Source organism: Emys orbicularis, chromosome 6 (assembly GCF_028017835.1).
Source record: "Emys orbicularis isolate rEmyOrb1 chromosome 6, rEmyOrb1.hap1, whole genome shotgun sequence".
Taxonomy (NCBI): Eukaryota; Metazoa; Chordata; order Testudines; family Emydidae; genus Emys; species Emys orbicularis.
In genome coordinates, this window is record NC_088688.1 from 61,014,044 (window position 1) to 61,036,222 (window position 22,179).

At 39.0% G+C, this 22,179-nt stretch overlaps 1 protein-coding gene across 2 annotated transcripts in view; it reads right to left on the bottom strand.

Annotated features, from left to right (window-relative positions):
• ELL2 (elongation factor for RNA polymerase II 2) overlaps nucleotides 1-22,179 on the bottom strand; it is a 58,338-nt gene that overhangs the window by 9,251 nt on the left and 26,908 nt on the right. Inside the window, exons 4-9 of one of the 2 annotated variants that reach the window (XM_065406035.1) lie at nucleotides 21,945-22,108; nucleotides 14,593-14,852; nucleotides 9,816-9,940; nucleotides 9,571-9,664; nucleotides 6,358-6,928; nucleotides 2,432-2,498 (exon numbers count right to left, since the gene is read on the bottom strand). In XM_065406035.1, coding sequence (XP_065262107.1) covers nucleotides 2,432-2,498; nucleotides 6,358-6,928; nucleotides 9,571-9,664; nucleotides 9,816-9,940; nucleotides 14,593-14,852; nucleotides 21,945-22,108 — 1,281 coding nt within the window. The remainder of the gene's footprint in view (nucleotides 1-2,431; nucleotides 2,499-6,357; nucleotides 6,929-9,570; nucleotides 9,665-9,815; nucleotides 9,941-14,592; nucleotides 14,853-21,944; nucleotides 22,109-22,179) is intronic. The other variant, XM_065406036.1, reaches the window with a different exon arrangement.

Consider the following 22,179-nt stretch of genomic DNA (forward strand, 5'->3'; position numbering starts at 1 on the left):
TGGAAACTATAAACTATGCACTAGGTCACAAATCTCCCACTTTAGAAATACATCGAGTACTGTGTTTCACTAAAAAAGTGCTGACTTCCAACTATTTGCCTATTAAAGGTGGTGCTGCTTTAGTTTAGTTTAGAAAAAACAACAAGGGCTTCAGGCTCCTACAGGGCTAAAACTGTATATCACAGAAACAGAGAAGTGTTCCTATGATTTAACTGAAATTGGTGTTCTTTTCATGTCAGATAAGCCCAGAATGTTCATACAGGGAACAGGGAATGTAAAGTTGTAGTTCGATATACGTAGCTCATAAAGAAACATAGCTGAGCACATATTTCATGATCATTGCTAATGTGTGTTTTGTATAGATATTTTGTACACACGTTAGCCAAAGCTATATTATTTAACTGAAATGCAGCAAGGTTACAGTTTTTTTATATAACTGTATACACACACTATATATAATGTTATAGTGACAAAGACCATTAAAGAGACAAAACGGTTGACAAGTTCAACTTTAACATACTGTACAAAGGAACTTTTATGTTGGTGAAAGTATTCAAACATTCACTGAAATCCCTCAGTTACATTTTAGTTTCTTACATATTTGTAGCAATACAAAAACTATATTTAAGCCACGATTTGTTTTGTCACAGCCCACCTTCTCCTGTTACTTAATCTTGCAAGGATGTCAGTCCTGCATTTATTACATCACAACCTGTTGTGGAAATTGTGAAGTCCTAAACTGTGTTATGACTTCATTGGAATATCAGAATATGAACACGGGTGGTGAGGAAGACATCTTGCTCAGAACAAATCTCTGATATATTGAAAGCAGGGCAGAAAACCCCATCCATTCCACTTACAGAGTGACAAATTGCTCTTTATCACAGAAAAAACATGAAATGCTAGGCCTCAGATTAGGAGGAAACTCAGCAGGAAGCAGTATGCTAAGGTGTATGGCATGACTGGCCAGTTCCTTGCTTGGCCCCAACACCAGACAAACTTGAGCCACTCTACAACACAAGGCCCCCAGCTACGTGAAAGACAGTACAACTCCCAAGGTGCACGTTAGCCTAGTGGAGCAGCGGTCCTCAAGCACCTGCCATTGTTCTTTCAACATTTTCATCTATGCTGAGCGAGGAGGAACATTTTGTCTTGTGGAAGTCTTTAGGAATAAATGGAATCAGTTTAGATGTCACAAAGTGAGGCTTAGCCATAATTTCATTGCAGGTAGGGTTAAAAAGTTAGTAGACAATTTTATACGTATTACAATTAAACTGTTAAAGGCAAGAGCTAACAGCTGGGTACAAATAAAATAAATGTTATAGGGGAAAAAGTTTAAGTAAAAAAATGTTTTCATCTTTTCTATCAGTGCTTCATCAGTAGGGCCCTACCAAATTCATGGTCCATTTTGGTCAATTTCACGGTCATAGGATTTTAAAAGTCATATTTCATGATTTCAGACATTGAAATCTGAAATATCACGGTATAGTAATTGTAGGGGTCCTGACCCAAAAAGGAGATGTGTGTGTGTGTGTGTGGGGGGGTGTGCAAGGTTATTGTAGGCGGCGGGGTTGTGGTACTGCTACCCTTACTGGCAGCTGGAGAGCGGCTGCCAACAGCAGCGCAGAAGTAAGGGTGGCATGGTATGGTATTGCCATCCTTATTTTTGTGCTGCTGTTGGTGGGATGCTGTCTTCAAAGCTGGGCACCAAGCCAACAGCCGCCGCTCTCCGGCCGCCCAACTCTGACAGCAGCGCTGAAGTAAGGGTGGCAATACCACAACCCGCATCTAAAATAACCTTGTGACCCTCCTGCAACTCCCTTTTGGGCCAGGACCCCCAATTTGAGAAACACTGGTCTCCCCCCCCACGTGAGATCTGTATAGTATAGGGTAAAAGGACACAAGAGACCAGATTTCACAGAGGGAGACCAGATTTCAGAGTCCGTGACAGGTGTACAGTATGTTAAAGTTGAACTTGTCAACCGTTTTGTCTCTTTAATGGTCTTTGTGACTATAACATTATATATAGTGTGTGTATACAGTTATATTAAAAAAACTGTAACTATGCTGCATTTCAGTTAAATAATATAGCTTTATGCACCCTGCATAAAGCCAAAGAGCTCAGTCCTATGAATGCTCATGCACATGGATAACCCTTTTCCCTTGGGCAGTATCATTGAAGTCAGTGAGGCAACTTTCAATGAGTAAAGTTACTCATGTGCACAAGTGTTTGCAGGACGGAGCCCTAAACAGATTACTGATTAATAGTGTGGCCCCACTTTTAGAACCAGCAGCATTGACGGGGCCCTTTAAAAAGTTACATTTTGGTAACTCCATTTTCTAATTACGTAAGACCTTTCACAGTTGATTTTTGAACTGCCTGTTAGTGCACTGCATGGATTATGTCAATCTTAGGCATAATTTTACTTACACAAAGTAGTCTGGTAGTTCACTTGTTGATGAAGGATCTGTAGAGTCAGTGCAAGTCTCTTTAACACCTATATGGAAATAAAAGGTTGACATATAACAAGATTCTAATATACCGAATGTGATCCAAATCTGAACGGTCTGGAACGCTTCTTCCCAGGAATTCTATTTTTGTCTCACCATGTAATCATGCGCACAACTGAATATTTACAATAGGGGCCATATGACCAACTCTACAATAGGCAATACCAGCAGTTTAAAGCGCACTAGCTACTGTAGAATCTGTACAACAAAATAATGCAATCTTAACCCAAGGTCAACCTTGTATTATCAAGATAAATTGTGGCATCTGCACAACAATTCAAAATCTGAGGGGGCAGATGTGGCCACACAATAGGAGCTAGAAGTTTTACATCAATATGCAACTCTCACAGGACCAAACTAAAGGACAATAGGGTGGAAAGCCAAAGTGCTTTTCTCGGTGCAAGTTTCCCTACCCAACCCTCCCCCAACTATGGGTAAGCCAAGTTTATAATTTAATTTTAACACTTTCTATACAAAAGAAGTCCTTATAGCATTTTATGCAAATCTAATTAGCATTCAGGCTTTAATTTTGAACAGAAGAAGATTTCCTCATTAATATGGTGACATTGGTTTTTACAAGTAAAAAAAGCAAGACAATATGTTGCTCTTCAGGAAGGTGTTATGAAAGTAATGTAATCCCTAAATAATCCATCTGTTTGCAAGCAATAAAAATGGGACTATTTCCTCTACTTTAGGAAGAGCCTGTGTTTTAAATTCTTCTCATATTCCTAACAGAATGTTAGGAACCATTAGGAAAGGGATAGATAAGACTACAGTAAATATCATAATGCCACTATATAGAATCATAGTAGACCCACCCCATGCATTCTGCATGCAGTTCTGCTCGCCCCATATAAAAAATGATATATTAGAATTGGAAAAGGCACAGGGAAGGGCAACAAAAATTAGGGGGATGGAACAGCTTCCATAAGAGAAGAGATTAAAAAGACGCAGACTGTTCAGCTTAGAAAAGAAACAATTAAAAGATAAAAGAGGTCTATAAAAGCATGAATGGTGTGGAGAGAGTGAATAAGGAAGTGTTATTTACCCCTTCACATAACACAAGAACCAGGGGTCACCAGATGAAATTAACAGGCAGCAGGTTTAACACAAACACAAGCAAGTACCGTATATACTCGTTCATAAGCCGAATATTTTTGGTAAAAAAAGTGACACAAAGAGCGGGGGTCAGCTTATAAACGGGTCTACACCAAAATTTTTCTGATTTTAAACTCTATGGAATCATTGAATTGAATATCTAATACAGGGATCAAAAACCTTTGGCACGCGGTCCGCCAGGGGCCGGGCCGGTTTGTTTACCAGCCGTGTGCACAGGTTCGGCTGATCGCGGTTCCCACTGGCCGCGGTTCACCACTCCAGACCAACAAGGGCAGTGGGAAGCGGCCCGGGCCGAGGGATGTGCTGGCCACCACTTCCTGCCACCCCCATTGGCCTGGAGCAGCGAACTGCAGCCAGTGGGAGCCGTGATCGGCCGAACCTGGGGACGCAGCAGGTAAACAAACCGGCCCGGCCCGCCAGGGTGCTTACCCTGGCGGGCCGTGTGCCAAAGGTTGCCGATCCCTGATCTAATACATTTTTTGTTTACCTGGAGCGTTGTTTGTCTAACCTGCTCTTAATCTTCAATGATGGAGATTCCATAACCTCCCTAGGCAATTTATTCCAATGCTTAACCACCTGGACAATTAGGAAGTTTTTCCCTAATGTCCAACCTAAACCATTCCGTTACTGCAATTTAAGCCCATGGCTTCTTGTCCTATCCTCAGCGGTTAAGAACAACAATTTTTCTCCCTCCTCCTTGTAACAACCTTTTATGTACTTGAAAAGGTATGTCCCCTCTCAGTTTTCTCTTTTCCAGACTAAACAAACCCATTTTTTCCAATCTTCCCTCATAGGTCATGTTTTCTAGACCTTTAAATCATTTTTGTTGCTCTTCTCTGGACTTTCTCCAATTTATTCACATCTTTCCTGAAATGTTGCGCCCAGAACTGGACACAATAGTCCAGTTGAAGCCTAATCAGCGCGGAGTTTCTACAGATGATAAAAGGAGAAGTGTAAAGTTTAATAGTAACTATCAATTCAGTGAGATATACAAAATAAATTAATTTTATTATACAAATAAAACCTATGTTATCCAAATTTCAGTACTCTGAACAAAAATTCAATTTTAAAAAGGAATAAGTATTTCTTTTAAATAAAAATATTTTATAATCAGGTCTTCCTCTGAATGTGCCCAGCAGGTTGTGGGTGCTCTAGCAATATAAATATCAATTTAAGGCACAATATAGAATTTTACTAGACATTTAGAATTCTGTAACTGACCGACAGTATCCTGAATGCTATCATATACTGGTGTACGGAGCACAAAGATTTTCAGTCTACAAGAGCAGGGATGCCTTCAAAGAGAGTCCAATCTATACAATCAGCTCTGTTTCCAGAGATGAAACAACAGTTTTAGACTAGGTGAGGGCTGAATCTGACTTCTGATTTAACAAAACCTATTTAAAACGTCAAATGCAAGATTAAAGGAATTGCTCGTACTCACACTTGATATTTGTTTATTAAATGTCAATATTAAAAAACTTTGTAGCTCCAACTGATATCTTATGGATTTTGAATTAACAACTACATTCCACAACCTTTTTTTTTTTTTTTTTTTTTAAAAAGCATTAGGAAAGCAAATGTATTAGGTAAGCTTTTATTTGGTTTTGCAAGCAGGATTTTAAGATTTTTATATCTTCTCCACTACTGCTTAAAGTAGTTGTAAGAATAATTTCTGGAGCAGGAAAGAGGAAGGAGAGAAGTTTCCAAATCGAGACTTTAGTACCATCTGAGTAAACTGCAAGGTTTTTTGTAAAGAGAAAACTGATAGTCTCTTCCCAACTCTGAGAGATCTGGAATACTCTGGAGTAAAGATTCACAATGCTAGATTTTTTTTTTTTTTATAAACGCACAAAATTACAATTGCTACTGTACAATAATTAAAAATAAATTGTAATTAAGTGTATGTTATGCAACATTATCTCTAGCCTTTAGTGTGTACTTTTACTTGTTAATTTTCAAAATTCATTAATTTTCTGTGGGTTGGTCTCCCAGCCACTGTGAAATGAATCACACAGTACAATGTTCTCAATAACAATGTTTACTGTATGGTCAGTCAAATTTCAGTTAGTTTGCTTTTTCTTTAGAAGTTATTTCACAGCCATGAAGTCACAGTCAGTTCTCTGAAGAATGCGGTAAACATCAACAGTGCTGATGCCCATTGATAAATTGATTTGACCCAACACAGTTAATAATTGAACTGCCCTGCACTCAAAGTGGTATGTGAACACCTTGTAGTTTATAAAACAAAACCAAAGTAGTATTCTTTTTTGTTCTATCCTTTTGATTATCCAACAATCCCTTCCAACAATGAATTGTTTATAATTTTTTTAAAATATGAATTATTCCTGTTATTCAAAAGCTGAAGTCAATCTGGCCAAAAATAAAATTGAAGAACATTTTGTCTGGAGTGCCAATATAGCTGTACTTGTGTACATGTGTCATTTCTCCTCTTTGTTTTTATATAGCCTTAAACCTTGGTAAGGTAATAATTTGCACTTTGGTTCAGGTGAAAATTGTTATATGTAAAGGCAGGTAACTATCATTATTCCCATTTTAAAGCTATGGAAGGAGGCAGCAGAGAGAGGTTAAGTAACTTGTTCCAAGTTTAGTAAGTCAGTAGCAGATAGGAGTGGAACTGAGGTCTTATTTCTGGTCCATTGTTTTACCCACCAGATCAGTCTCACTTATCCATAAAGTAATTTAAAAAAGCAGCACTTTAAATACCTTCACTTGAATCCAAACTGGAATTTTTCAGCTTGACAATTTCTTCTTTCTTAAGGTCTTTCTCCTTTTCTTCAATACTCTCCATGTTATGTTTTTTGCTTTGGTCCTTCTCCTTATGTTTTTTTGACTTCTTTTTGGATTTTTTGTGCAACACTGAATGTATCTCATCTGTTGACTTTGGACACGCTAACTCAACTACAGTGGGTGCTGGCATTTCCAAAGGAGTCCTAGAGGTATATTTTTCTTGCTGGTCCTCAAAGATGCTGCTGCCATTCTGACTAAAACTATCAACAGGCAGGTCTTGAGTCCCCCGGCCTTCAGGAGTGCTAGGGGAATTGGAGTTAGAGTTTACAGGCTGAAGAGGATTTGAAACAGGAAGGCGAGTTGAAGGAAGCGTTGGAGGAGCTGGGGTGGCAGCGACTGCAGGGGGAAGTGGTGGTGCAGCAGCAGCTCTCTCGTTGGAAGCAGTCAAGTGACCATTTAATGTTGGTTGAACTCTATTGGTAAGGTGAGATATTCTTGGTTTTTTATTCATTAAAGGATCAATAAAATCTGAATCCAACAGCCGTTTCTGCAATAAAAAAAGACCATTAGTTTCCATTTAGTCCAATTCTAAGGTATGTCTAAAATAAACTGATTAAAACCTAGTCTCTTATGCTTGCTAGTTTATTTTAGATAAGATGAAGATCATGACAGCTACATGTGCATTGTTTCATGCTTAAAAAATAAATCTAGATAGCTTTAAAAAAATTGTCATCCTGAGAAGATCCCCTTCAGATCTGTGACCAAGACTTTGGAACCACATAAGACATTGTCTGGGGAAGTATCACAGTCCATGCTGGAACATGGCAGGTTAGTCAGTACTCTAGATATTTGTGCAGTGCAGATACATTCAGTAAGTAAACAGTTGCTGCCTCCATATAGTCTGTTTTATTCAAGCAGTTCCAACCAACGTGGAACATTTTTTTTTTAATCAGAAATCCTAAACCTCAAAAAGTGGCAAGGAAAAATCTAGTTTCTGCTATAGGGAGCCTGGGGTCTAAATTATCCTCAGAGAATACTGGAGTTCTTTTGAAATACTATCTGACTCATGTCAGTTTGCTTAACAAGCATATATTGCTTATGTTTCAGTACAAAGCAGTGCCTCTGACCAGAAGTGCCAGGCACAGCTCTGTACCACACAGCTGAATTACTTCCAGATTCAATGTGTGTGTTGAAGCAGATGAGAAGACAGAACCACACAATTTATACTATTTCACTGTTACCATGAGAAACAGTAGCCAAAGTTGGCAAGAAACAGGTATGTATTTTTATTTCCCCGTCCCGAATATGTTAATGGCCTCAGTACAGGATGTTCAGTACTTAGTTTCACCTGTCCTGAAACAGCAAATGAAAGCACCACCCAATCATTTTTAGAACGCTCTTCTACTGCCTTTCTTATAGTGCTATTTTATATTTTTACTGCAATCACTGATACTTTATCTTAAATAGTGGTTTTAATCTACAAGTCTCCCAGTGCTTTATTAAAGTGGGTATTCTCAGTTTTATATATGAACAAGGGAAGCACAGAGAAATAAGTGATTTATCCAAGGTCTCTGACACCTGCAGTCAGGCTGAATCTAGAACCCAGATCTTCTAACTCCGTTCCATGCTTTAACCAGTGGACTACACTTAATCATAACTGATATCTCAATAACACCCACAGCAAAAATAAATTCAAGTATATTTTGCAGAAACAGAATATTGCTGCCCTAAAACACCTTAGTTCTGTCCTGTCCAGGGTAGATACTGCATTTAAACTAAGGGTTAAAAGGCTGCAGCATAAAAATGCCTGCATGCCAGAAATATCAAAACAATATGACAGTACAGAAGGACCAAACACCCACAGCATGCAACGGGGTACAAGAGTTAAGTAATACAAATACCTTGCCTTCATTTGAAATACCAAGACACACCAAGATAAACTGTTTGGCAATATATGAGGTATATTTTTTGTTTAAGTATTTAACAACCAGAAAGTGACTGACACCTAAAAAGTTAAGCCTCTGAGGACAAGTTCAACCCTGAGTAAGGACACAGCTTTTGCCAGCATGCTATTAATAGTTACATTTTGTATGGTCACTTACGAGTTCAGATACCATAGCAATAGGCACAGTTTGAGAATCTATGTTTGCAAAACATTTTATGAGCCATCTATGTAGAAGTCTGGTTTACTACAACGCTATCTGCTCTCCAAATACAGTAACTCCTCACTTAAAGTTGTCCCGGTTAATGTTGTTACGTTGCTGATCAATTAGAGAACATGCTCGTTTAAAGTTGCGCAATGCTCCCTTATAATGTTGTTTGGCAGCCGCCTGCTTTGTCCACTGCTTGCAGAAAGAGCAGCCTGTTGGAGCTAGGTGGAGGCTTGGAACCAGGGTGGACCGGTAGCTCCCCTAAGTTCCCTGTGCAACAGCTGACAGTTCAGCTTAAAGGAGCAATGCACATCTCTCTCTCTCTCACACACACACACACACACACACACACACACACAGGGTGTGTATCTCTGTCTGTCTGCATGCTGTCTCCCCTCCCTCCATTTGTGCTGCCTTGTAGAGTGTGAGGCTACATTAACAACGTGTTAACCCTTGAGGGCTCAGGCGAGTGCTAGTTCATCATTTAGCAGTAAGGCATTCCCTGGGAAATATCCCACCCTCTTCCATTCTCTGACTCCACCACCTCAACCAAGCTTCACAACCATCATTGCTGTGTACAGTATTAAATTGTTTAAAACTTGAGAGAGCAAGAGAGAGTTTTTGTCTGGTGAAAATAATTTCCCTGGAACCTAACCCCCACTATTTACATTAATTCTTATGGGGAAATTGGATTCGCTTAACATCGTTTTGCTTAAAGTTGCATTTTTCAGGAACATAACTACAACGTTAAGTGAGGAGTTACTGCACAGGGTTATTAGGAACTACATGACAAGAATTTTTTTCAAAAACCCCACACATCAGTTCCACAGTCTTCCATGGTGCAACTATTTTTTTTTAAGTTATATTCTATGCCACCATCCAATTATATAGCAATAGTTGCTTCACCTTCTTCATACATTAGAAGGGGTATTGGTGCCTTCTCATTACATTATTAAAGCTTTCACACCAATATAAAACTCGTATGTATTAAGTCTGACTGCATCATATTGCAATGTAAAGAAAATCACAAATTAAATACCTGGGAAGGAGAAGCAGATGCAGCATCTTTAGAAGAACTTAGAGGAGATTCCAAATGACTGGTGCTGGTGGCATTCTGAGATGAATTTAGTTTTCTGTAAAGATCACCCATATTCCAGGTTACAAGGAAAAATCAAGAAAAAGATGCTCTAATAGATCTTCCATTATTTGGGAAGAAAGAAGCCTGTTACTTCTCAAACAATGTATTCTTTTATTGTTACCTTTAAAGAAAAAGATTGAACTTACCTAGAAAGTACTAACTCCAGTGATTGTTTGTCTATCTCATTGTATCCAGGCCAATCTTTTTGGATCTCTTTAAATACATAATCCTTCAGAGTGTAAGAGTTGTCCTTGGGATTCAAGTTGGCTACCTACAAACATATATTTAAAAATACAAATATTAACGCTATCTACAAGTTATAATACTAGAGTAAATTGGACAGTTTAAATATAGGTTGAAAATATAACTATGAAAAATGTATTCTGTATTTACTAGCCTTCGGCTTTAAAGGCAATAAAGGACAGACCTTTCATATAGTGAACATTTTTGTATGCCAAAATTTTCAATCTTGGGTGTGTGAATTTAGGTACTTATAAAAGAATGGCCTGATTTTTTAAAAGATCTGAAGGTCAATGTGCATTAGTCAGGCTTATTCATATTTACGTGACTAAATACAAATGCAGAATTCTAACTTTAGGCATTCAAGTTCGAACATTATAATTCCAGTGTTTATTTTTCCTGTATTTCTAATGGAATAGCAGCCAACACAGTTCTGCTGACATCAATGATGCTAGATCACAAAAAAAAGAAAATTGGCACAGCACTAAGAATAGTGGTAACTCATGCTGCAGTGCCAGTAATCGCAGTTTTATCTAGCCAAATGATTATGACAAAAATAGGTAGCCATTCTTGTTTCCCAGAGACTGGGTCATGGAGTTTAGTACATGCACACTTCCTAGAAACCACATGAAGTTGTAGCATTCCACCGGAGATTGTCAAAATAGTACAACACTTGACCCGGCACTAAATTTTCCCTTTAATGAAAAAGGGACAAAAAGTGTTGGAAGTTTAATGAGTTGACTTTTATTTTTTAAGTATACCTAAAAAGTTTTGGTTTAATGAAGATGTAAAACAATTTCAGCCATGTACATCAATACATTTTAGTCATGCAATAAGGGTACAAGTAAAATTTTGCACAAATGTAACTGAGAAAGGATGTACATGCCCTGTTCCACACCTAAATCTATAAGCCCCAAGCGTACATGCAAAACAGATATCCATGAATGCCAGGAAAAAATGTTGTACTCATAATTCCATACTAGTTAATGCCTTGTTGTTTATTAGCATATACATCCTATTAGTGCTCTGCTTTAAGACAGCTTCTGACAGGTCCCCCTTCCTTTCCTTGTGTATTTGAAAAAAGTCATGTTGGTAAAAGGCCGTGCTCACTGATGCCTGCCACATCAAAGCATTAATTTGGCAACTTTTCCCCTTCAAATCCCATTTTAGACCTTCAAACTGTACTATCTGTAACAGACCTCTGAAGTTCAGAAACCGGCCCTTTGCCTGTTACTCCTAGTCAAGATATTAAAGAGCCTTGTACACTGAAAAGCATATGGACACAATCATTGTGATTTATGCAGATTTGCCTTCCCCCCAAAAAATTTGGACTAAGTCTCAAAGAAAGAGGGTATCTGAATGTGTGCTAGTGGATCAAGTACATTTATTAGGTATGTTTTGTATTGTTACACATCTCATTTTTAAAGTATTTTATGTATTCTGTCATAGCTGGTTGTGATATTGTATTTCAAGAAACAAATACTAGGACTTGTATATGCCTATATTTTGCCTGTAAAGCCTTTTAGTGATCCACCATATTGTCTGAAACAAATAAGTTACCCAAATCAAAGAGAGTAGACCCATTTGTTAGGAACAGCAACGTAACAGTAGTACTTTCAATAAAGAATGCTTTCTTACATGTGCAAACAGTAAGTACATTTAGGCTCTCAGTTTCAGCCCCTAACTAAAAGTGAATATATTTTGTACTCAAGACCATTTATGGCAGGGGTGGGCAAACTTTTTGGCCCGAGGGCCACATCAGGGAATAGAAATTGTATGGCGGGCCATGAATGCTCACAAAATTGGGGTTGGGGTGTGGGAGGGGGTGCGAGCCCTGGGGATGAGGAGTTTGGGGTGTGGGAGGGTGCTCTGGGCAGGAACCAAGGGTTTCGGAGGGGGATCAGAGCTGGGGCAGGGGTGCGGGAAGGGGTGCGGGAAGGGGTGCAAGTTCTGGCTGGGGGTGCAGGCTCTGGGGATGATAGGTTTGGGGTGAAGGAGGGTGCTCCGGGCTGGGATCGAGGGGTTTGGAGAGCAGGAGGGGGATCAGGGCTGGGTACGGGGTTGGGACGTGGGGAGAGGATATGGGCTGGGGCAGGCTCCGAGCAGCGCTTAGCTAAAGTGGCTCCCGGAAGCAGTGGCATGTCCCTTCTCTGGCTCCTATGTGGAGGCACAGCCAGGTGGCTCTGCACGGTGCCCCGTCCGCAGGCACTGCCCCTGCAGCTCCCATTGGAACGTGTAGAAGCCGGAGCAGAGCCATGCCGCAGCTTCCGGGAGCCACGGGGCGCGGCCCCCAACCCTGCACCCTGGCCAGAGCGGGGCTGAGCCATGGGCCGTAGTTTGCCCACCCCTGATTTATGGTATAACACTTTCTAATAAAAGGTCTATTAGAACTTTGCTGATGAAATGATAGCGAACTGAACTAAAAATAAAAACTTTGTAGTGTAGAAATAAGATGAGTTAGCATTATACTGAACCAGCAACCATCCTTGCTGGCTTCTGAAGGCCAAATAGTAATTCAAGCACTTTGCATGGCACACTTTTCTGAAAGGTGCATGCGCTGGGGAGGTAGCAGGCATTGAGACAGATATTCCATACCGCAGTCATGGAGGCGGATGGATTGGAGAAAAATCATTGAACCCTTCTCCCCCTTCCCCCACTGTGCACTTATGCAGGCCTGGCCTTTAGAATTTTATATTAGCATCAGTAGGTCGTACAAGGGAACTGCAGTGTCATAGTAAAAATAGGGTGACCAGATGAGGGGAAGAAAATATCGGGACACATGGGGGTGGAGGGGTGGCCGAGTCCTGCTGGCTGAGCAAAAAAAAAAAAAAACAGTGCTGCCGGCGGATATCGGGACAAAATGCGTCCCAACCGGCTGACAATTAACTGACATCTGACCTTGAACGTTTTAACAAAAGCACTATTCAAACTTTCAATTTATTGTTCTGGCAGATGTACAAAGTTTGTTAGCGATCCTTTTCTTTGATCCAGGTTAAAAAGGTGTCAATGTTTCATCTAGGTCCAATTCCTTTGCTACGCAGCTACACCGTGGCTGAAGTTTCAGAATCTGTCATCCTAATCTTTTAGAACTATTACAGTAAGCTACAGAAAATGACAATTGCTAACACACTAACAGTTGCATAAAAATACTTCAGTCTACATACACTTAAAATTTAATCTTACTGTCTGAAAAACTGATTTAAGCATATTTATTATTGCTCAATTCACAAATGGACACAAGACACTTATTCCTGGTTTAAAAGTCAATGAATTAACCATTACGGAGAGGGAAATTACAGAATTCTTTTCATACATATTTACTGTAAGTGGTGGCTTAAGCCATACCACATTTTTTTTTTTTTTTTTTTAGAGATGAATAAAATGAAGTGAGACTAAATTTACAGCCTCCTGGTAGCCAATATGGGGATAGGCAAAGCAGAGTGTTAAAAAGGTATCCTAGCAAGCATTTTTTTTCACAACTGTTTATAATGGGACATGAAATGAGAACTCAACTCTTTGAGTCCAGGAGTCCAAGAGCATGCCTAAAATTACAGATCGCAAACTTAAGGATAATTTTGGTGAAGGATAAAAATCCACTACCCTCGCCAAAAGAATTATAACTCCACTACAAAAAAAGTTACGTTCATGGAGAGAACAAAAGATGAACATAATATGTTGGGGAAGAGTCAACATGGCTTATGTAAAGAGAAAATCATGCCTCTCCAATCTATTAGAATTCTTGGAGGGCATCAACCAATATATGGACACGGATTACCCAGCAGATATAGTGTATCTGGACTTTCAGAAAGCCTTTGACAAGGTCCCACACCAAAGGCTCTTTAGCAAAGTAAGCAGCCATGGGATAAGAGGATCAGTAACTGGTTGAAAGATAGGAAACAAAAGAATAGATGGTCAGTTTTCACAGTGGAGAGAGATAAATAGCAGGTCCCCCCATATTTTCTTTTGCAAAGAGATATGAAGTTCATTCTAAAATATCATTCATCTTCTTAGGGAAGAACGAACTATTTAAAGAAATTTTCTGTGACAGAACACCAATATTTTCGTTTACTGTAACATTTAAATAAGAGTTACAAAATATTTAACTAGCTATCCTGGGATTGAAATAGAACTCAATGTGGTTAGGCACCAACTTATAGGCCACTACACTTGTTTAAATGAGAAAAAAATCTGCATAATCATTACCCCCAAAACTGCTTTCCTCTTTATAAAAAGGGCTAGTAAACTTGTCAATGGAAACATAATAAGTTCCTTAATGAATTAGTCTGAACAGTTAAGAGAAACTATGTTCACAAATTAAGCAGCTTGGAGTAACAAGAGTAAGCCTCCTGGGGAAAAAAACTGCAGTAGGAACAAGATAGCTAAAAATATACCCAGCAATTGTTCCCTAACACTCATGAAGAGCTTCAGAAGTCTTCAATAGTACAAACTTCCCCTATAACTCATTAAACTTCCAGTTTGTTTTGTTTTAAGTACTCATAAAACAGGGCAGCTTTTCAAGAAGTCTGTCAAAGAGCCAGTATCAATGAATGTGTCCGTCATTCACCAAAGTGAACCCTCACTTTTCTAGATGAAATATGGCAGTAATGTCCTGAACTATATTAAGAAACAACCAGGAGAAGGAGCAGAAAGAGCAGGAAAGACATCCTGTCCAGATGTTCTCACCTGCTGAAGGATAGCTGCAAGGGAGTTCTTGTCTTTTTGATTAACGCCATCTCTCTGCAAGCGAGCAAGTAGCTCTGGTTTCTTGTAGGTCTTCAGTGCCAGTAAGTGAATCACCCTGTCTCTATATGGTCGCTGAGAAACACTGTTGTTTACGTGCGTCTTTCGTATTGTATTTGCAGGATTGATGGGTGTTGACCTTTTCCTCTCAGGCACTGCATCTGGAATACTTTGTGGTGCTTTCCGAATCTGTACTCTTTTACCTAAGTCCAGAATTTAAAAAGGGGGGGGGGAAATTAATAGCTTTTGTATGATTTATTAACATCTGATTTTTCCCAAAGTTTAATTCAGAGAGTTATATGAACAAGTACTGTTTAGTCCAAAGACGGTATCATAAAATGCAACATTTTAAGAACTCAAAAAGTTTGATATGAAGTTACCCAAATGTAAATGATATTGCTAGGAGGGCAAGATATGTTGCTCTGTTTATACAGATGCATGCCTTCAATATTTTCTTAAGTAATTTACAGGCTGAGAAAAGTTAATCATCAAACTAATGGGATATTTTAATGTTTTAAATGAGGACAAAACTCGTATGCAAATAAGTACTTCCTGTGAGTAACATGTTCTCCATTGGTGCCTAAGGAACCCAAATCTACATATTAACAGCACCATAACTTGGAAGTGAATGTACAAGCCATATGGTTGTGAAATTTATTGGGGGGAAAAAACAAAAAACTTACATTCAACACCAAGTACTGAATTGATTAATGGAGTGTCAGAGCCAATCATTGGTGCCACACAATTTCAAAAATGAAACTATTTTACCTCCATTACCCAAACAATCCATGTAACTGACCTGACATTTCTCACTAGAAAGAACCTGTCAAATGCAACACCTTTGTTCCAAGGATCAAATCCATAGAAGTTTCAAAAATGCTCTTTCTAATGAAAAGTTTTACATGCCTAGAAAACATTGTTCCCCAATAAATTCAAGTGATACTGCATGTTGGTAAAGGCACCCTCCAAAGATAATGAAGTAAACATGTTCAACAGCTTATTTAATCAAACAGGCTATTTTTCCATAAAGATAAATGGTTAGTAGCAATAGCTCTTCCCCACCAAAATCAAAGCAAAGTGGCCAGGCATTCTTTTTTTAGCACTTAAATATTTACCACTATAGTCAGGACTCAGATTTATTGATGCTAAGAACTTTACTGTAATAGGTTTACTATTTTGGCTCCCATCAAGGAGTAAAGTTGAGACTTGCTAAAAGCTGAGTATTCCTCCAAACCCAATTCCTTATAAGTTTGGTACATAGAGACTTTCAGGGACACAATAGAGTGGTCCCACCCCCAGTCTGACAGCTTCTGTGAGGTTGAGGAAAATGAAAATCTCGGGGGAAAAGAACATCAAGCTGGAGCGGAGGGAAACTCTCCCGTAGTTGGAACCCTCCTTCCAGATGATGTCATGGTATCCTCTCACACTGAAGATAACTGGAGTCCCCTCCCCCAGAAGGCTATTAGAATGAGACAGGCAATAGTAAAGGTGGATACGATTATCACAAATATAGACAGTTGGGTTTATGATGATCGGGAAAACCACGTGGTGAATTGCCTGCTGGGTTGCAAACCTTTAGACATATCTAGATGGATGTACGTGCAGTGCTTGGGAGGAGCAAGTGATCATGATACACATAGGTGCCAATGACATAAGGAAAGGTAAAAGAGGTCCTGAAGGCCAAATTTAGGCTGCTGTGTGAGAGAGTAAAGTCCAGGACCTCCTTGATAGCGTTCTCTGAAATGGTTTCAGTTCCACACGCAGGGCCAGTTAGATATGCAGAACTGCATGGTCTCAATGTGTGGATGAGATAATGGTATTGGGAGGAGGGTTTTAAATTTATTAAGAACGGGGAACCTTCTGGGAAAGGAGGAGCCTATTCAGGAAGGATGTGCTCCATCTTAACCAAAACGGAACCAGATTTCTGGCATGTAAAATTAAAAAGATTGTAGAGGAGTTTCTAAACTAAGGGCTGGCGGAAAGCCGACAGGCATAAGGTGCATGTGATTCAGATGGACATCCCTTAGGGGAGGATTTATTAAAGGGGATACTATATATCCTAGGAAAGAGGAGAGGATAGAAGTTGATAAGGTACAAACGAACAAACAAACAAAAAGAGTCCCATTCAATTACATCACACAGGCAGACAACTAAATATTGACAAATATTATAAGTGCTTATATAAAAATGTAAGTCTAAATATCAAAGGGGGTGAACTTGAGTGCCTGTTATTAAATTAGGATCTTGATCCTAACAATAGGCATCATAGAAACTTGGTGGAATGATGATAATCAATGGGACACAGTAATACCAGAGTACAAATATATAGGAATGAGAGCAGGTTGCCCTGGTGGGGGAGTGACACTATATATGAAAGAAAGCATAGAGTTGAATATACTGAAAATCTTAAATGAAGCAAAACTTCCATAGAATCTCTATGGATAGAAATTCCATGCTTGACTAATAAGAGTAGATCAGTAGGAATGTACTATCAACCATCTGACCAGGATGGTGACTGACTGTAATTGTGCAATGCTCAGGGAAATTAGACAGTCTACAAAACCAGAAACCCCAATAATAATGGAGGATTTCAACTATCACCATATTAACTGGGAGTACATCACCTCAGGATGGGATGCAGAGATAAAATTTCTAGACACCATTAATGACTGCTTCTTGGAGCAGTTAATCTTGGAACCCAAGAGGGGAGAGGCAATTATTGAGTTAGTTCCAAGCAGAGCATAGGACTAGGTCCAAGAGGTGAACATACCTGAACTGATCAGTATTATCAACCATAATGTAATTAAATGTAACATCCTTGTAGGGAGGAAGAAACCAAAGAAACACACCACAGTAGCTTTTATCTTCCAAAAGGGGAATAATAATGGGAAAGCTAGTTGAATAGAAATTAGAAGGAACAGTCACAAGAGTGAAATGCCTGCAAGCTGCATGGAAACTATTTAAACACATCAGACCAGAGGCTCAAAGTAAATGTATACCCAAATTAAAACAAAACAAAAACAAAACAAAAAAAGTAAGAGGACCAAAAAAGGCCACCATGGCTAAACAGAGTAAAGGAAGTGGTTGGGGGGGGGGCGGAAATCAAATTCTACTAAGGAAAGCAGAAAGGCGCATAAACTCTGGGAAGTCAAGTAATAATTAGGCAGGCCAAAAAAGAATTTGAAGAGTAACTAGCAAAAGATGATAAAAATTTGTTGTTAGTTTTTGTAAGTACTTCAGAAGCAGGAAGCCTGCCAAACAATCAGTGGGGCCACTGGACGATCAAAGTGCTAAAGGAGCACTCAAGCAAGACAAGACCATTGTGGAGAATCTAAATGAATTCTCTGCATCAGTCTCCACTGCAGAGGATGTGAGGGGACCCATTATTTTTATGGTGACAAATCTAAGGAACTGTCCAAGAATGAGGTGTCAATAGAGTAAATTGATAAATTTTACAGTAATAAGTCACCAGGCTCTGATGGTATTCACCCAAGAGTTCTGAAGGAACTCGTATGAAACTGCAGCACTACTAACTGTGATCTGTAACCTATCGCTTAAATAAGCCTCTGTACCAAATGACTGGAGGATGGCTAACGTAAAGCTGATTTTTAAAAAAGACTAGAGAGGCGATTCTGGCAAGTACAGGCCGGTAAGCTTAACTTCAGTACCAGAAATCTGGTTGAAACTATAGTAAAGAACAGAATTATCAGACAACACATGAAAGAGGGGTCACCCAATGCCATTAATAAGCAGCAGATTCAAACAAACATCATGAAGTATTTCTTCACACAACACACAGTCAACCTGTGGAACTCATTACCAAGGGACGTTGTGAAGCAAAACAAAAAAACAAAATAAAAAACAACCTAGATTAAAAAAGAATTAGAACTGTTCATGGCTATGAACATCAATGGCTATCAGCCAAGATGGTCAGAGACACAACCCCATGCTCTGGATATCCCCAAACCTTGACTGCCAGAAACTGTGAGTAGATGACGGGATGAATCACTCGATAACTGTCCTGTTCTTTCCCTTCCCTCTGAAACATAAGGCACCAGCCACTGTTAGACAGGATACTGGGCTAGAGGGACCAATGGTTTGACCTAGTATGGCTGTTCTTATGTAGGAAAATAGAAACCTGAGAGTGTTAAGACTCCTGAGGCTCTGGCCTCTTCCTTAATACAGGCTAGACACTCTGGAATCCAGAAAACAGGTTCTTAAATACTTTCTTTGACATCAAAACTTCATACAAAACCACTCCATTTATGGTATGAAATCACCTATGTTGGCTGTCATCTCCTGGAATAGTAAAAAAATTTCCATTTTGCAGTGTAGATTAACAACCATTTTTAACTATTCCTAGAATCACATTAATGCCTTAGATCTTGCACTTTTGGTTTCAAAAATAACCATAACTATGTGAACAGATAAATCTTTGCATTTTTAGCACAACAGTGTTAAATAGTGAGTCATTTTAGTTGGATTAGTTTCACACAATTGTAGTCAGTTAAATTCCTCATTGCAACCTAGTTTTAAATTTGTAGTGTATTAAGATCCTTCCATACCCATACTAAACTTTTGGCCTGTCTTAACAGGAATTAGAACCATCCCTGTCTCAGCTTCTTCAAGAAGGGAATAGCTATGTGAGGTTGAAAATTCAGTGGAGTTGTGGATATACATCCTGAGAGACTGACATAGGGCTATAGAACCTACTTTTTTATTTCTTTGTGGTAAGCACATTCTCATCTTAAAGCTTGTTGATATGAATTAGAAGGCTTATGTAGCCAAAGTGAACGATGTGTTCAAGAGAACACAATTTTAAGTAAATAGGTGAATATCCCATCAGAATGTTGAAAATGGAATAAAATAGTAAAAAAACCCACCGGCATCTCAGTCAGTAAAGCAACAAAAGGCTGTTCTTTGAAGGCAGTCTACAGGAAGAAGGAATTTTGATCCTCACTGTACAGAGGAGCAGCAGATATAGTTCCAGTATAAGCAAATATGCCTTCCTGGAGTCTACAGTTCACAGACAGCATATATTCAGTTTTGCATTTCAACAGGCCAGGTAGGTACCTATTTAAGATGGCTTGCTGTAGGCCAACTCAGCACTGCAGTATAACTGGACTTGAATGTTAAATGCAGGCAGCGAAGTACTGTTGTAAGATTTAAATATCTTGCTCTTTCTTTCCAGATTTTCAGAGGTCACTGCTGGATGAAGGAGGAGGAAGAAGAGTGTGTAAGCTGGAGCACAGCATGGTGAGTGCTTCCTGAGGTCATTTGAGCTATATGTGTTAAGGGAATTCTACATTCCCATATGGCAAAATTCACATCCAGATATTATTACTACAGAGGGTCACTACAGTTGACTGGATCACTAATACGAATAAGGGAGCAGGGACTTCAGGCGTACCTTATTAATCAATCAATTTGTAAGCACCTAAAGGATAATAAAGTCGTAAGTAATGGTCAACATGGATTTGTTAAGAGCAAGTCATGCCAAACAATACAATTTCCTTCTTTGATAGAGTTACTGATCTAGTGGATGGGGGGAAGCAGTAGACATGATCCCGATTTTAGCAAGACTTTTGACACAGTCCCACATGACATTTTCATAAGCAAATTAGGGAAATGTGGTCTAGATGAGATGGGTGTACAACTGATTGGAAAAAAAACACTCAAAGAATAATTATAAATGGTTTACTGTCAAATTGGGGTGATGAATCTTCTAGTGGGATCCTGCAGGTGTCTGTCCTAGCTCCAGTACTATTCAACATTTTAATTAATGAACTGGATAATGGAATGAAGAGTATGCTTATAAAATTTGCCGATGTCACCAAGCTGGGAGGAGTTGCAACCATCTTGGAGGACAAGATTAGAATTCAGAAGGACCCTGACAATTGGAGAATTGGTCTGAAATCAACAAGATGAAATTCAATAAAGAGAAGTGCAAAGTACTTCACTTACAAAGGAAAAATAAAATGCACAAATACAAAAGGGGAAGAGTTGGCTAGACCTTAGTACTGCAGAAAAGGATCTGGAGGTTACAGTGGATCACAGACTGAATATGAGCAAACAGTGAGATTCAGTTACAAAAAGGCTAGTATTCTGGGGTGCATTAACAAGATTGTCACATGTAAGAGACAGGAAATAACTGTCCTGCTCTAGCCAGGAGTACTGTGTCCAGTTTTGAGTGCCACACTTTAGAAAAGATGTGGACAACCTCGAGAGACTCAGAAGAGCAACAAAAGTGATGAAAGGTTTAGAAAAACGGACCCATAAGAAAAGGTTAGAAAAACTGGACATGTTTAGTCTTCAGAAAAGACTGAGGGAGGGACCTAACAGTTTTCACATAGTGAAAGGCTGTTGAAAAGGGGATGCTGATCAATTGTTCTCTTTATCCAATGAAGATAAAAGGGAGAAGTAATACCTTAGTCTGCAGCAAGGGAGATTTAGGTCAGATATTAGGAAAAATTCTCTAACTATAAAGTATAGCCAAGTACTGGAATAGGTTACCAAGGGAGGTTGTGGAATCCCCATCATTAGAGGTTTTTAAGAAAGATTTATTTGACCCTGCCTCAGCATGAGGATGGGGGGGAGGGGATAGACAAGATGACCTTTTGAGGTTTCTTCCAGCTATACATCTCTAGGTTCTGTGATCTTGGTACTATTTCAAACCGGCTATAGACTCTGCCTAACAACCATGCATGGAATGGTTTCTATTGTCATGGATCTCTATATAATAAGAGCAGACTATTTGGATTTTAAAATCAAAATACATTCATCACACTGCATACAGAATTCACTTTTCTGTAGCTCCTAGGTTTATGATCTTGTATACCAAAACTTCACTGTGTCACTTTTCCAGACTACAGGTTAAGGCAATATTGATAGCTTTATAAATTGAAACACTAAGTCAATCCATGAACAAATGTAATATTTAAATAACTTGTAATGGTAGTTACAAACAATGAGAATATTAAGTGTCTAAGAAGGGAAGGAAATAATCAAGGAGCACAGGAAGTAGTGAACTGAGGAAATGGATGTACAGGGTTCTGGGAAAGAATGGAAATCCAGGCAGCATGTGCTAGGGAACAAGGAGGAAGCATAATAAGGGAGAAAAAGGAGAAGAGGTGAATGGGGCAGTGTGAATAGATGATGTGAAGCTGTACTACCAAAAAAATTGAGATGCTCTGATGTAAGCAGTGTCAGTAGACTAAAAAGTTCTGATCTTGAAGACAGTCAGAATTACTACCTTCTAATTGTCTATTAGATTAAAAAGTTAGATACAACCATACCTACAAATGGCCCACCAGGTTTTATGACCTTTGTACTGCGGTTGCGAGATTCTTCTTCTGCCTGGGTCATACGTTCTCTTGTCATCTGATAAGAGTCGTTTGTTGCACATACTGTAATTTTATCCTGTATAAATCCCAGACAATTGAGCTGCGAGACTCCAGAACTATGAAAGTATTGAAAGAAAATACAGTTTCAAAAGAATAAGTACTTTATTCTGAACTTAAATGTATCAAT